The sequence below is a fragment of the Phoenix dactylifera genome, chromosome 2, assembly GCF_051530095.1.
Source record: "Phoenix dactylifera cultivar Ajwa chromosome 2, Ajwa_hap1_PhDact_Kaust_v1.1, whole genome shotgun sequence".
In the NCBI taxonomy this organism is placed as follows: domain Eukaryota; kingdom Viridiplantae; phylum Streptophyta; class Magnoliopsida; order Arecales; family Arecaceae; genus Phoenix; species Phoenix dactylifera.
Window position 1 is genome coordinate 47,292,222 of NC_143191.1, and position 14,917 is coordinate 47,307,138.

The 14,917-nt window shown below is 44.6% G+C and overlaps 2 protein-coding genes across 2 annotated transcripts; one reads left to right on the forward strand and one right to left on the reverse strand.

Annotated features, from left to right (window-relative positions):
• The first annotated feature begins 105 nt into the window (after nucleotides 1-105).
• On the forward strand, nucleotides 106-2,431 carry LOC148714863 (uncharacterized). The gene is made up of 2 exons (XM_088714710.1): nucleotides 106-199; nucleotides 2,133-2,431. Exons 1-2 carry the CDS (start codon nucleotides 106-108, stop codon nucleotides 2,429-2,431), a joined length of 393 nt encoding a protein of 130 aa, XP_088570836.1.
• Nucleotides 2,432-4,435: 2,004 nt separating this feature from the next.
• Nucleotides 4,436-11,502, reverse strand: LOC103718394 (uncharacterized). Its single transcript, XM_088714711.1, has 2 exons — nucleotides 11,135-11,502; nucleotides 4,436-4,574 (listed from the first exon to the last, which is right to left on the reverse strand). The coding sequence occupies exons 1-2, from the start codon at nucleotides 11,500-11,502 to the stop codon at nucleotides 4,436-4,438; spliced, it is 507 nt and encodes a 168-aa protein (XP_088570837.1).
• Between the last annotated feature and the right edge of the window lie 3,415 nt (nucleotides 11,503-14,917).

The following is a 14,917-nucleotide window of genomic DNA, read 5'->3' on the forward strand; positions in this document are numbered from 1 at the left end:
TTTCCACTATTTTTGCGTTATCGGTTCAAACATTTAAAGCTGGCGTGTATGCTCGCATAAACTTGGATGTCAGCGCTCGCATCATAGGCTTAGGGTGGAGAACAGATGACGGTGGGAACCCGGGGGTGGGGGGTGTGGGGAGGGAGGGATGTTGGGGGTGGTTGGGTTGGTATTGGGGAGGAGAAATATTTGGGTTGGGGTAATGGGATTTAGTGAGATGGGAGGGGTATCGATGGAGAAAACGTGGGTGTATTAAGGCGACAGCATTAAACATTCAATAGAGCCGAAGTTGAGCTCTTCAGGCATACAGATAAAGTACGGTGGTGAGAGGGAGTACGTTTCATTTCTCCTCTAGTGAGTACAGAGATTAGTTAAATTGGAGGGCCAAACATAAAACCTGAGGGATGGTTGGACTAGGGATCATCAAGAGAGAAGGCAAGCTTTTCAATCTGGATTTGTTGCGAAGAGTGCTTTCTACAACTCTCAACCTAAAGAAAATTGTCTCATATCTACTGAAGTGGATGTCACAATGAAATTGTGCAGATCCATCGAGATTTGGTGTATCATTTCACATATGTGGGTTGTGTTCAACTCGCTTCTTGCGTTGAGGATTGTATTGTAAGTTCTGGATAGATATTGATGAGAGAAATATTGAACATCTTGACCTCAAATGAGCTCAATCTTGACCTCAGACAATTTTGGCCTCGACCGAGGAGCCGATTGTTTGAGGTGAACGATTTCAGCTCCAGCCAAGAATCGACCACTCGAGATAAGCGATTGACCAACCTCGACCTCAGATAATTTTAGCCTCGACCGAGGAGTCCATTGTTTGAGGTGAACGACTTTGGTCCTAGCCGAGGATCCGACCACTCATGGTAAGCGATTTCGGCCCAAATCGATGAGCCCATCAGCATGTGCCGACAAGAGCTGACAAATTTCAATAACTGATAGTTCTAGCAATCTGTAGCCATGGTGATTCCATAATTGGTGCTCGAATAGCGCTGCACGCCACCTACATAGACTGACTTTTCTTCACGACTTTGGTTGTTACCTAGCCATTAATGTACGCCATGACCACCTAGGTAACAACAAATTTGACTTGCTTATATAAAGAAGCAGCCCGAGTGACCTCAGGTATGCATACCACATTACTCACAGAGAACAAAATTCTGTTGAAATTCTTTTCCTTTTAAACTGTTGTCTCTCTATTCTGACTTACGCATCGAAGGGTCCTCTGCCGAAAACTCTTCAGAAAGTAGACTTTTTGCAGGCCATCCTTGAATGAGAACGACACCCGACGCACTACCAGTCTGCTCAGCTTGTCTCTAGTTGACCTGAGGATTGTCTGAGCTGAACTCTGACTTCGACTTGGATTCGGCTGCAACAAATTGGCTCTAGAGAAAGGGTTCGGCCCCAGCTACATTGATATCTAACGAAGGGAGAGATAACCAACATGAAGTCATGAGGAGCCCATGGTACATCGTACGCCTCGCAACGCTGTGCTCCGAACTTCTGAGGCTTGTTGCAGAGTCTAAAATCTGCCCTGTCGGAACAACTCACCGGGCTTATGAGCAACAAGCACTTTGACCTACTCATTCAACTGGTCCAGGCGCTGACCGTGGCAACCCAGGGCCTACAGCAGGCAGCTGCATGACCGGAGCCGGTCCAGCTGGAATTCAGCCAACCCGACCACAACTCTCAGCCACCGATGCACCACATGTGCCCAGTTAGTCACCGCTCTCAACATCAAGATTCAGAGCGATCTCATCAGAGCTAGTGTACTTGGTAGTATAGTCTCTGTCGAGATCGAAAATGACATACTCTAAGCTCCCATTTCAACAGGGACTCCATCTAGAGCCTCTCGCATATTCGTCTTGTAGGGCTCCCGTCCCAGCGGGATGCCACCTCGACAGAAAAATCAAGAAGATGGGTCTACAAATTCATGCCCTCAAAGGACAAGCTCCAAGGGCGAACAACGAATTCAACTTCTCTTTAGAGCCCCCATTCACCAGGCAGATCATGAAGGAACCAATCCCTTCTTGGTTTAAGATGCCTTAAGTGGAGTCGTATGACGGCACCACCGATCCCCTAGACCACCTAGAGAGCTTCAAGGCTCTTATGATGTTGCACAGGAGCCACCGACGTCGTGCTTTACAAGGGCTTTCCTGTAACCCTTCTCAAGGTAGCTCAGTTTTGGTTCTTAGGGTTTCGGCCTGAGTCCATCTCCTCTTTCGAGCAGCTCGCCCGCCTCTTCGCGACGCACTTCGTCTCCAGCAGAAGACGACGTCGTGGCTTAGACATGCTGCTCGACATCAAGCAGCAAGAGAAAGAGTCTCTCAAAGACTATGTCAGCCGCTTCAATGCGGTTACGTTGGAGGTCCACAACTTGGACCAGTCGGTTGTGATATCGGTTATGAAGTGCGGCCTATGATCGTCATATTTCTTTTTCTCCATGAAGAAGCACTTCTTGGGGACAAGTATGCCAATGTAAAGGAGGCCATGGCCTCCCATCGCTAGTCTACTGGCAGAAATCTCCCCGAGGAGGCAAGAGAAGGCGTGAGGAGCGAAGAGAGCCAAAGAGTGCCTCCTCAGGACCAGAGATGAAAGGAGACCCTGAGCCAACCTGGGACCTCCTCAAAAGCGAGCCCACTCAAAATTTCTTTGGGTTCATAAATCAAAGATGCCTTTGGGACTGCAGTCCAAAGATGAAGAAGATCGATCCCACTCAGATTTCTCTGGGACCATAGTCCAAAGATGAAAGGAGACACTCCGGGGACTGACCTAGGGCCTCCTCAACCCAAGCCCTCTCGGATGCCTTTGGGACCATAGTCCAGAGATGAAAGGAGACATGCCAGGTCAACCTGGGACTTTCTTAAGGCCAAGTCTGCTCAAAATTTCTATGGGTCCACAGACCAAAGATGCCTCTAACACTGCAGTCCAGATACGAAGAAGATCAAGTCCACTCGGATTCCTTTAGGTCCATAGATCAGACATGCCTCTGGTACCGTAGTTTGCGGATGAAAGGAGATACCTCAGGACTGACCTGGGACCTCCTCAACCCGAGCCCTCTCGGATGCCTCTGGGACCATAGTCCAAAGATGAAAGGAGACACGTTGGGCCGACCTGGGACCTCCTTAAGACCTAGCCCATCGAAATTCCTCTAGGTTCATAGACCAGAGATGTCTCTAGGACCGCAGTCCAAAGATGAAGAAGATTGAGCCCAATTGGATTCCTCTAGGACCATAGTCTAGAGATGAAAAGAGACACCTCGAGGACCGACCTAGGATCTCCTCAACCTGAGTCCTCTCGGATGCCTTGGGACCGTAGCCTAGAGATGAAAAAAGATACCTCGGGCCGATCTACGACCTCCTCAAGACCGAGCCCACTCGAAATTTCTCTGGGTCTATAGACCAAAGATAAAAGGAGACACCCCGAGCTTACTTGGGATCTCCTTCAACTGAACTCACTCGAAATTCGTCGGGAGCCAAACTCTAGAAATATTGACCGAGGAGCCTAAGAAAGGCTAAAGCTCCACAAGGGGAAGAGTTCAGTGCGACGACCCAAACTCAAACCAAGAAATGAATAAAGCAAGTAAAGGCCGAAGTCAAGTACTTTAGAAAACTCTTTACTTTTTCATTATCTTTCAATATATACATTGAACTTGGCAGAGCCTGAACGAAAGGAACTACAGCAAGAGAAGATCAAAGCTTGGGGTGACGACTTGACTTAAATAAAAAACAAGCAACAAGAACAAAAGCTGAAGTCAGATACTTTGGTAAATTTTTTACTTGCATTAGTTTTGGATCTTTACACTGATCTTAGTAGAAGTTGAATGAAAGAGAAGTACACTAAGCTCGGTTTACTCGAGCGAAAAGAAAAACAAGCAAAAAAATGACGAGGAAAAGGACTTCGTTCCTCGCCTTCATTGTCGTCGCTGTCGAGGTATCCAGTTTTTCTTCGGTTGAAGAGAAGAATTTTCGATCCGACCGTGCAAGATGCAAATCTTCGTAAAGACCTGCAGCGGCAAGACCATCACCTAGGAGGTCGAGTCCTTGGGCGCAATCCGCAATGTCAAGGCGAAGATCTAGGACAAGGAGGGTAGCCCTTCGGAATGACTCATTCGCCCCCCTCGGTGCCTTCGATGTTGCTGCCATTGGTGCAGATCTCGCCGTCTTCACCGACGCCGAGGTCATCCCCTTGGCCATCGTTTCCGATGTCGTCGCCTTGGCCATCACCGCCGACGTCGTCGCCTCAGCCACTGCTGCCAATGTCATGGCCTTCGCCGCCCCTGCCTTCGTCATCGTGGTTATCGTCGAGGCTGGAGAAGTCCAACTCTAAGAAGAGTCGCTGAGCCTGAGCTCTGCATTCTTTGAAGCCCTTTCTAAAAGCGTCAGCCGCATTCTCCAGGGCCTCCTCTCAAAACTTCTCTTAAGGCTTAGTACTCCTTCACCGCCTTCACAATTCTCGACTTGGTGCGGATGACCTGCTCCCTAGCCTCGGTGGTCTTCCGCTTGGCTTCGACTAGCTTTGCAGAAAGCTCTGCAGGCTTTTGCTCGGCAGCCTTGTAGGCCTCCCTGACCATGGACAGTTGCCTCTCTATGATCATTGCGTGGGTCCGCGCAGCTAAGGCTTGGGCTTTTACTAACTCTACTTGGTCTTCGGTCGTCTTCGTCCTTAGCAGCCTCCGCCTCGGGCAAACGAGTGTGCTCTTCGTCGGTCTCTGCCCTCACCCTGAACTCCGAGATCCTCCTTGAGAGTTGCTTGATCATCTCATGCATGCAACCGACCTCGAAGGTGTGCTCAAAAGGATAAGGGGGGTTAGTTGCTAAGGAAAGTGACAAGGAGGGTTTATGAGTTAGGCACTTACTCGAATGACCGTGGCAAAGACCCCATTGAAGAACCTGGTGGGGCTGAGGGAGCGCACAAGCTTCCTGTCGGTTGGGAGTAGCATGGCTCGGACCAGCTCTTTCACCACCTTGGGAGACTCTAGAACCGAGTCCCCATCCAGAAAGTAGGTCTCGGAGGCGCAGGCCCGGGTCTATGGGGCCCTCCTTTGGCGAAGCGGGCAAGCCCGGATTTGATGAGCCGAGGCACCAGCCTTGGGGGATGGTCGGCGCGGAGGCGTGGCGGCAGCACGGGGTTGGGTGAGGACGTCCTTCTCTAGAAGAGCTGATCTGGTCAGATGAGCAACCTCGACCGGTCAAGCTCTACAACCTTCGCCCGTTATGGGCATCTCAGGAGAAACTTTAGGAACTGAGGCCTCGCTGGCAACCTTGGTGGTAGCATCGACCACAGGGGCCGAGGAGGACTCCTCCCTTGACCTCTTCCTTTGGGGAGCTTCGACCTCAGCAGCTATAGCTAACCTCTTCTTCAAGCTTCTCCTCTATTAGATCAATGTGAGGTCGGTCTTCATGGTGGAGAGACCTATAATATCGAGCGTAAGGTCAGAAATGACGTGACAAAGTGAAAAGATAGGAAAACTTTTGGAGGATGATTACCTTAGGAATCGGCAGGACTCTGACCGGCGTAGATCAGATCCTCCTCGAACAACGGCTCCCATAGGACAGGAATCTCAGACATAGATTTTAGAAGCTTTTCCAAAGTTCTTTGATCGTCACGGAACAACCTCGAGGGCCGATTCAGGTCTCTCCAATGCACCCTCCACTCAGTCTCAAATCTCTATGGCTGCTCGGAGTGAACAAAGAAAAATCTCCATTTTCATCCATGGATGGAAGAGGGAGTGCCTCGAATCAAGCATGCAATAAAAAATGGTCAATCCTATTCTGTAGTTTGTGGGTTTACGGCCCTTGAAGTCTCAAGCATGGGTAGGGCTGACTCAGCTGTAGAGCTAGAAATTGACTCGGCCTTGAAATCTAAGACGAATGAGGTTCGTGGTCGAGTCCAAACAGGGGTTTACCTAGCCCGAGTCCAATGTTTAATAAGAAGCCCAAGCCTAATACCCAGCCAGAACTCAACTATACCCTACTGCTGGCTTGTAATCCACTAGTTTCCTAATCCTTGGACCAGGCTACCCCTTTGGCTCGTGCCTAATCGTCGGTTGTCCTTCCTCATACTCTCTGTATACCCTTACCACTCTCCTTTTCTGCCCATCTCGCTCCTTTCTCCCTTTGCTCCCTCTACTCCCTTCTTTCTTTCATGCATTCCAACCTCCTCCCTCTTTCCCTTATCCTTCCTCATCGACCCTCTCTCATCTGCTGCCTCTAGCCTACCCTTAACTCCCTGCTCTCTCTCTCTCGGAACTGAAACACTAACCCTCACCTCGCACTCCCTCCTGCACCCCCTTGCTACCAGGTCTACCCTCCTCGCCCTTGTCTTCCTCCTACCTATCCAATACCTTCACTTTTGTGGCACAGCACCACCATCCTTGCTGCCCTTTTTGGTGCCTTATATTTGATTCAAGTTAGGCTAGTTGAGGTTTGATTTGGGTCAAGCTTACTTGCATTTGATTTGGGTCGAGTCCATTTTGATTACTCCATAACGGAATATTTATAATGTTTTAAAGCTCAAGCTTGATCCTAAGAGTGAAAGTCAGGCTATGGGTTGCCTGATCCAGCCTGTCCCCTTTCCAACCCTACTTAACCCAATTTCTCTATCGGAAGAGACCAACAGCATTATGTTGAGGCTCAACTAAGAGCCAGGGCCGCTTCTAGCCCTACTCAGTTGAGGTTTGTCTGTCTAATAGACCAAGATAATTAATTATATTGAGGTTCAATTAAAGCGGGGTGGGTTATGATCCGTCCATTTGGGTTTGACTATGATTTGACTGGTGTCCAGTAGAACTAAGGGGTCCCTGCATTTTCATTAAACACGTGGGCTAGGTTTGGGGCTTTTTAAACTCGCAAGGGATTTCTGAAGCTCGGAGGTTTGATAGGTCCTTTATATTTCATCTTGATACATTCGACCGACAGGATCCAAAGGAAGGACGTCTGAAGATGCCTCCAACTGAGTTATGAACGTGGGCCAAATCTTGACATTTTAATTCAAGCTAAGATATGCAAAGTGTGAATTAAACGCAAGATAAAAAACTCAAGTTGTTGACGGAAATTAAAGAAAGCTTGGAACTAGCCCAATCCTTAAATCCAACAAAGACATTGCGACACTAAAGACAAACCGAAGACCAATCCATGAAGATGAGCAGGTAAAGCTTGAACATGATGGGCGTGACATATTGTGTCAGCTCAGAATCATGCTTTGTCGGAGAACTGCGGCTCCGGCAATAACCCTCCATGCTCCAAAGCCGACCTGAGCTGGAATAAAGTAATAGGCTGATCGAATTCTAATTTCCAATTTTTGTGATGAGAAACTTATAGTTTCTTTTTATTATAGTTCACACGAGCTTTAGACACATGGCTAACCTATAGGCAAGTACCCCATTTTTAACCTATCCTTGTAATTAAATTAAATAAAAATATTGCTATATGTTCTAGTCGCACGTAGGCTGATAAAAGAGTGCGAAATGGATTTGTAAGTCTGGATCGATCCTCGATCCAATAACTTAAGCTTTTTTGGTTTGTGAGCTTATGATAACTGATGTTGGCGCTAGGTTCGGTGTGTATCATAGTTTTATCAATCCTGTGAGTTCCTTGCTGGAGATTTCGGGATCTCATTAGATCTGGACCATGGATGGGCCCCTCTCTTGACAAAGAGATAATGAGGACTTTACAAGGTTGGGTGGGTGAGATTGTTGTAGATTCATTTCAGCAGCTAAAGCGATGGGATATAGATTAATGAGATTAAGTGAGGGAAGGGAGGCCATCGAAAGGTTCAAAGGCTTTCCTTGCTTTAGGGTCATGTGATGGCAGACCACTGCAGGGAGAAGAGGGAAAGAGGAACAAGAAGAGAAAGAGAGGAGGCAGAAAAAGAAGAGGAGAAGAGAAGGAGAGGAGGAAGAAGGAGGAGGAGGCTAGGGTTTTATTCAATCATTCCATACCCTAATTCATGAGCGGGGTAGTCTTTATATAGGCCTTACATCATGAATTGACCAAGTCAAACAATTAATAACTAACCAAACTTGGATCCTTCAATTAATTGACTAAGTCAGGCCCATGAGAGAGGGGAGCGGAGGAGCCGTGAGGCTCAGGTGAGCTTTGGCCGAAAGAAGGGAAGAGGGAGGGAGAGGGTTTGGGATCAGGGAGGCGTCAGAGCTCGGCAGAGGTGGAGGCGGCGGGGCGGTGGTGGAGGCGGCTGGGCGGCAGCGCTCAACCGATATGGGGTGTGGCAAAAGGAAGAGAAGGTGCAAAGGGCAATGTGAGAGTTGCGGGCGGCGGAAGCTCGGGCAGCGCGGCTCGGGCGACGGAGCTCGGCGATGGCAGGGCAGGAGCAGCCAGGGATGGTGACAGCGAGGCAATTGCGGAGCAACCGACAACACGCAGTCGTGGGCGGAGCGACTCCTTTGGATCCGGCCACAGATGACAGAGAGACCAGCGGAGGAGGAAGACTCATGGGGAGTGCTGCCGGGCTTGAGGAGGAGGACAAAGAGGTTATAAAAATGCAGGAAGAAGAGGTTATAGAAACGCAGGAAAATGAAAAGAGGAGGAGAGAAGGAGAGGAGGAAGAAGAAGAAGAAGGAGGCTAGAATTTTATTCAATCATTCCATACCCTAATTTATGAGCGGGGTGGTCTTTATATAAGCATTATATCATGAATTATATCATGAATTGACCAAGTTAAACAATTAACAACTAACCAAACTTGGACCCTTTAATTAATTGACTAAGTCAATTAATTGATTACATACCAAATTAAACCTTACTAATATTAGACCATTAAACCAATTGATCACACTCAAAATAGGACCTTTATAATTAGGTCTTATATTGATCAATTGATCCAATTATTTGACTCAACAACTAAAACGACTCCAAAATAACAAAATCACAACCAAATCGACTCAAACAAAAGCAACTAATAAGGCAATAAAAGAAACATAACACAGACTTGAATGGATCCAATCCATAGCCTGACTCCATCTGGTGGCTCAAAAGCATTTCTGAGCCACAATGATGCCAATCTATGATGCGTATGCGAGTGAGTGACTTTGAAGGCGCGAACATCAGAATGAAGGGCGCTGATGTCCTGTCATCATGTCAAGGGCTGGGCCATTTCTATTTCTAGCGAGACGACTTGATCGAGTTGCTCCCAGATTCACGCTAGGCAATGCAGACAAGACATACAACTAGAATTCTAATCTTGTTGGGTCTTTTATTAGCTTCCTTACAGGATTAGACCCCTCCAGCTGACACGAATTTTCGCTAGTAATGAGAGTAATATGGAACCATCAGGTCCTTTTCATAGAGATCAGACCGCGTTTATGCCGTTTTTTGTCTAGCCCGTCCCCACCGCCCTCCTATGGACTGCAGGCATCAAAAACCCTTTCATGGCATTTTCCAATTGAGCTATTAATGCGGCCAAATCTTGATTGGGTGCAATCATAGAAGCCATCACCACATGCAACTACAAGATTGATCATCCAAGAGCGTGATTCGACAGGAAGATTATCATTTAGATCTCGAAAAGTATTCTGTTTCGTGTTGGATTTGCCGACGGATGTTGTCCATCACAAAGTTGAAGTTGAAATTAAGACTTGAGCTCTGAGTTGGACAAAATGTAGGGACTTTGAAGGAGAGATCAAATTCGCAGACTGTATACGTCATGAAAATCTCCTTGATGTTTGGGACTTTCTGGCTCCAAGCCTTTCCGACTTAGATCCATCTTTTACATGATTTCCGACTTGAAATTTTTTTTGATGGAAAGAAAACACCAAGGTAAAACTAATCTACTCTTTGTTCAGCTTTCTCATTATTGCCCCAGTCAAGAATCTTCTGCACTGGCTTGCCAGCTCTTTAGAGGAAATCACGAGTTAAAATCTCGTGTTTTACATGAAACGTGTTGGCTAAATATCTATGTTACGTGGAAAGATGCAACATATGGGTTTATTGGCTAGATGAATGGGATTCATCGGCACAAGTGACACGATCATGGCTGTTCGTCGAGCAACTATTGGACTTTGTTGGTGGAGGTACGCATGTGCAGAATTCGAGTCAGATCGGTTTAGGATTATTTTTAAAACCAAGCCGATTTAAATTAGTTATTATCAAACTTAAATCGAAACCAAACCGACTATCTTAAAACACTAGTTTAAACCGACAAGAAAAATTTGGTATGTTCGGTTAAGTTTATCGGGTTGGGCTGAGGTAAATAAGCTGCTGCCAAATAGACTTAGGCCCTGTTTGGGGGAGCTGTTGGCAGTAGAGCTTTTGGAAGTAGAACTGTTGGAAGTAGAGCTGTCTGAAGTAGAGCTTTTATAGGCTAAATTAGATGGGCTAAATAGGAGCCTTATCGTATATTGTTTCCTTGAATATAGGAGAAAAAAAAGCTACCAGGAATATAAATATATACAACTCGCTTTATCAAAAGGGCCCAAAAGAACTACTATTTTATTTTCGGATTCGGTATCAATGATGATAGAAAGGTGAGCAATATAAATATATATTGTCTAGACTTTACGTTACCTTCCCTCTTCACAGCTGGAGATCACCACTAGAAGTGAGAACCCAATCATTGCCTGTTCGAATGGGGATTCCTGGGGATTCCCACCAGGAATCCCCCTTCCAAATTCTTAATTGATAGAAAATGTCGCGGACTTACGGCATCAGTATAAGTTGTGAAGAGCAATAAGATGGAACTGCATCAAGACATCAAAGAAGCAAACATATAGATCGGATGGTACAGAAACTTCTGATGTTCTTTTCTCGGACATCAGATCACATCCCCACTGGCAGAAGCAGACCACCAATAATGGACTGAATAAAGCATACCATTGAGGCAATCCACACCCTCGTTATACTCCAAATTTGTGCAATCCAGTACATTTTTATGGAAAAGGCTTCTAATCCCTATCATAGAATATCCGCTTCCCTTTTCATTCTCCAAGGCCACTTCATCCAGTAGATGGAACGAACTAGCGATATCGGAAAAAAAAAAATAATGTTTAATGACTCGAAGCAAACACCTCCTGAGGCTCCATTAATATGGTGCACTTCAAATTAAGAAATATACACAAAAAAAGAAGAGAGAGAGAGAGAGAGAGGCAAAAGAGAGCACAGTTCATAACCTTAGGGACAAGTCCATTTCATCAGCCAGCCCTCCTTTATCATTTGATCCCTTATAACTCCCTGGCCATGTCGACGCCCTCATCTCCTCCCGGCTCACAGGCCTCCCTACATTATACTTGCCCTCCTTCCTCAGTCTCTCCGACTCGGCTCCTGTCGAGGTTGCATGCTTGTGGAGGACGCTGGCCAGCTCTCGGCTCCTCTTGGCAAGGCTCCTCTCGAGCTTGTGCGCATTCTGGTGACCCCCAAGAGCTTGCGAGCTATAGAACTTTCTCTGGCAGTAGTTACAAGAGAAGACCCCAGCCGGCTCCGGCAGCGATGATGGCTGGAGGGCTAAGCCAAGGTTTAGCTCGAGGTTCTCCGGTTCCATGTCCTTAGACTTGGGGGAAGCAGAAGAGAGGTTGCAGATGGGATTGTGAGTGTGTGGTGTATTATGTCTTTTTCTTTGGAAGGAGGAGGAGGAGGCAGCAGGATGCCACCTGGTGTGTGGTATTATATCATGAGATCTAAGGCGTGATTGGTTGGATTCGACGGAGTATAAAGTTAGTGAGGCAACGGTCTACTGCTCCTCTGGGACACAATACGGGGAAAGCCGGGACAAGGACAGGGTCTGGAGGAAATATCGGTGAATTGAGGGGGATCGAAGGCGTCCCGCCCCAATTTATGGCAGTTTTGTCCCGACGTGGGCAAATTGCTTTCATCGTTGCGGTAGTAACCGGTGCGCTGCTTCTCCACTTGCTGTGCTTTCATCGCTGCAGTAGTCACCGCTGCCTTGCTTCTCTGCTTGCTGTATCTTCTTCTCCCTCTAATAAAGCTGAAATCCTATTGTCCATATTTACTTTATCATGACAAATAAAATATAAATACAAATATTATTTAAATATAAAATTTTATATTATTATTTATTTTAAGTCAGATACAAATCAGATAATATTGGTGGAATAGATATAAATATACATATATGTTAAATAATTAAATTTTATAACCATAAAATCAATGATATTATTAAGTAAATTGTAAATTAAGTTAATAACATGTAAATATATATAATTATATATGTATATTTTAAAAGTTCTTAAGTGCTATATAAAATTAAATAAGATTACAAGTAGAATCGAATGCTTAGATACAGATCGTATAGCTAACTATCCATGTGAGGATCCGTGCAGGTGTGTGTTTTGTCCCACATCGGTTAGTCGCAAAGAAAATTTTAGGTCCTTATACAGAACTAAAAAAATAAAAAAATACCTTTCAGGTAGCCTTTTTAGGTGAGGTCCTAAGTTATGACAAATGGTATCAGAGCAAATTCGGTCCATAGCCTATATGGATTAGGGAACATTGCAGTATAGGTTCATGAAGGCTAACCATAAGCCGATTGTGGTGATTGTGATTATATTTGAATAGATTTGAACTCTTAGCTTGATAAGAACGTTATGGCTTGAACGGGGAGAGTATGTAAGGAGCCATGCAGGTATGTGTTTACTCCCACATCGTTTATTCGTTCAAGAGATCTTGGATACTTATACGGGACTGAAGAATTCAAAACATACCTTCCAGCTAATCTTTTTCGATAAAGGTTTAGATTATGATGCATACAGTGCGTCTCAATTCTAAGCTCTAAATCCAGCTGCACAGAACTCATCCGACATGGGTAGTAGCATGCGGTTGAGTGTTTGAGGAACTTGTGAAGCCAAGGCGACAGGAAATTAGTGGCCTTGTACCATCATGAAGTTGAAGTGGCTGGGTAAACCGAGTGGGACTAATAGTACCGCAACTGGCGCTCGTTTTGACAGCCTTGCGGTCGGAGAAATGAGACCGACTGATACGGGACCATGGTTGTTGGAACACACTTCCCTCCGACGGAATAAAATAGTCGAATGAACTGCACACCTTTCAAACTACTAGTAAGGGACCTAGTTCTCACCAGAAGCTGGGCATACTGAAATTTATTCAATTAAGCCGGCCCATTTGCATGTGTCCCACACTAACACACATCAGAAATCTATTTTAGTTGTTTTAATTTAATCTGGACTTTGATTTAAGATGAGCCTTTGATACAATTAATGATGTGATATATTTCTCACCATCAGAAATACTCAGAGTTGGGCTTGGAAAATTAAGGTGCTACTCGTGAGAGGCTAGAAATACATTCGGATCTTCTTCTCGTGATTGCAGTCGAGCTAGTTTCGAAGATCAACGTATCAATGGCTTTGTCTCCATGTAAGTTTCATTGCCAAAGAAAGGGTCAAACGATTAATGAAGGATGGGGTCTTAGGGTCATTAAATTTTACGGATTTTGTTGCCTATGTTGGCTGAGTAAAGGCAAAGCAGTTGTACAAATCAAAGAAAGCTGCTAAGAGGAGTGAAGGAATTTTGGAAACCATTCACACTGATGTATGCAGACCTTTTTCCTTATATCAAACAGGTGAAAAGTATTTCAACGTGTTCTTTGATGACTATTTATGGTATATTTATTTGTACCTTTTGTTTGATAAAGCTGATATTTTTTATGTCTTTAAGAAATTCAAAATGGAGGTAGAGAGATAAATTAGAAAAAATGATTAAAAGTAGTTAAATCAGACAGAGATGGCGAATAATACAGTAAGCAGACGGAGATGGGACAAAGGCCAGGACCATTAGCAAAATTTCTAAAGGAACATGGCATTGTACCACAATACACGATGCTAGGCAAACTAGATCAAAATGGTCTAGGAATGTTCAACTGTGGATTGGTAGAAAACCTAGTTTAGGATATATGCATATATAGAAATGTTCAACTGAAGCCAAGGTTTACCACCCACAAGAAAAGGCTTTTGACATGATACTGACTAGTGGTTTTTTCAATGTCTATCTAGAGATGTTAAAAGGGTATAGATTCTACTATCAATCTCGTACACCACAAATAGTAGAAACTAATAAAGATAGCATTTTTAGTGGGAATGGAGAACCTCGATACAACGTCTTTGAGGAAATACAAGAAACAATCTTTGCACCTAAAAAGCTAACTGAAGTGATGATTCCTATTGTTCTTCCTTGAGATAACATTCAGGAGAAACCACCACTTCATCAAGTTTTACCCCATTAGGTTCCTACTACCGAAGAAGCAATTGCCCAACTACCTCTACAAACGGATCAAGGGACAACTCTCTAGAGATCTACTAGAATAAGGAAATCTACTATACCTCTAGATTATATGGTGTATTATAGAATGATATGGGTAAAAATGATGATGATCCTACGACGTTTTTATAAAACATGAAATATGACACTACCAAAAAAATAGCATTTTCTAACGCTTTTTAGAGCCTGTACCGACGCTTATAAGCATCGGTAATTTTGGCGTCGACGCTTTCAAAAGCGTCGCAAAAGCGTTGGGTAGGTAAGAGTGAAAAATTTTTTTACCGACGCTTTGTGAAAGCGTCAGCAAAAACGAAAGCCATACCGACATTTATAAGTGTCGGCCTATTTTGGAGTATGCCGACGTTTTAAAGCATCGTTAGAGTTATTTTTAAAAAAAAAAATATTTATAAAGCAGTATACCACAAGACTTTATAAGCGTCATTAGAGAGAGATTAACAAACTTAATTAAAAAAATCTAATTTTCGTTCTCTATTATTGGTTCCTTCTGATTCTGTTTCTTCTAATAGCACAAGATAGATAACAAAAAAAAAAAAAGAAATAAAATTAGAAAAGAAATAACGCAAGAAGAACAACATATGCTCCATTTATTGATTTTTTTTTACAAATTACAATAGAAAGCATATTACAACATATGCCCAATTTAT

Coding starts and splice junctions, on each gene's coding strand:
- LOC103718394 (XM_088714711.1), bottom strand. CDS start 11,502: ATGGAACCGGAGAACCTCGAGCTAAACCTTGGCTTAGCCCTCCAGCCA. Junction 4,575..11,134: donor GAAATGGACTTGTCCCTAAG/GTTATGAACTGT, acceptor GTCCATGGTCAG/GGAGGCCTACAAGGCTGCCG.
- LOC148714863 (XM_088714710.1), top strand. CDS start 106: ATGACGGTGGGAACCCGGGGGTGGGGGGTGTGGGGAGGGAGGGATGTT. Junction 200..2,132: donor GGAGAAATATTTGGGTTGGG/GTAATGGGATTT, acceptor GATGTTGCACAG/GAGCCACCGACGTCGTGCTT.